General features: G+C 62.5%; 1 protein-coding gene across 1 annotated transcript in view; it reads left to right on the top strand.

The window, feature by feature from the left end:
• CLCN6 (chloride voltage-gated channel 6) overlaps positions 1–1,082 on the top strand; it is a 32,545-nt gene that overhangs the window by 24,053 nt on the left and 7,410 nt on the right. Inside the window, exon 21 of the mRNA XM_029945911.1 lies at positions 194–351. Within this exon, the coding sequence (XP_029801771.1) occupies positions 194–351 (158 nt within the window). The remainder of the gene's footprint in view (positions 1–193; positions 352–1,082) is intronic.

Genomic DNA, 1,082 nt, shown 5'->3' with positions numbered 1-1,082 from the left:
TCAGGGTATAGGTTGGGGTAGGGAGTGTATCTGTTACATAAAAACCAGACGCTGCCTAGCACACCCTCAGCAGGACTGCCTCTTGCTTCTCCCCCACGTCCCCAACCAGCTCCCCAAGTCGCCAGGAAGCTGGGGAGCTGCCTAGCAGCAGAGCGCCAGCCCCCCCCGCCCCCCGGAGCCCCCTGCCCTGCAGGTGGGAGCCCGTGCGCTCACCTTCGCTCCAGCATCTGCTGCAGGAGGTCCTCCTTCTCGGCCGGCTCCTCGGGGACGTGCTCGTCACACACGTTCCGCAGCTCGCTCGAGGGGTACGACTTCATGGACTGGCTGCGCCGGCGCTGCTCGCCCGCCCGGGTGAGGATGCTGGATTTCTGTAGTGGGGGGGGGGCGCACAGATTGCTGGGCATGGGCATGCCAATGCGGCATCTCTGGAGCTTGAGGACTTGGGGGACAGTGGGGTCAAAAGCATAAGCCGACACGGGGACAGCAAGAAATCTTCACAGGGGCTCAGGGGCTGGAACCTCTCTGAGCCTCAGGGCCTGGAGATCCTGCGATTTCTGGCAGCCCAACTTCCCTGATCCTTTGACTTGGGAACAACACCTCACTCTCCAAGGGGCAGCCTCTCTCCTACGTCACGTGGGGGGACTGTCAGTGGATGTGCCCTCGGCCCCCAGAGCCAGGGGTTGGGCGCACGGCCTGCGTGAGGCAGCGGGACCCTCCCTGGGCCTGGATTTCAAATCGGGAGGCGTGGCTGCCGGCCGCCCACGGGCCCGCGTGCTGCTCCCGACTCCCCAGCTCTCCGTCAGTCCTGCATTCTCCAGCTCGTTTCTTTTTCTGTCTTAAGTAGGCCCGCATCCATCTCTGCCGCTGACTACTCCGGAAAGCTCCCCACTGTCACTCATACACCATAAATCATGCCAATTAAAACAATAAATCCATGCGCACGCTTGCTGGAATGAGAACAGACACGTGTCCCGACAGCCTAACAAAGTCCGCGCCTGTGTCATGTCTACACTCACTGCCGCACGTAACGAAGTGGCCGACTGTCCCGGGGGCCAACCAGGGTGGGGCAGGCACGAGGGGAG

Source organism: Suricata suricatta, chromosome 8 (genome assembly GCF_006229205.1).
Source record: "Suricata suricatta isolate VVHF042 chromosome 8, meerkat_22Aug2017_6uvM2_HiC, whole genome shotgun sequence".
In the NCBI taxonomy this organism is placed as follows: Eukaryota; Metazoa; Chordata; class Mammalia; order Carnivora; family Herpestidae; genus Suricata; species Suricata suricatta.
This window is presented reverse-complemented; position numbering and strand designations above follow the sequence as displayed.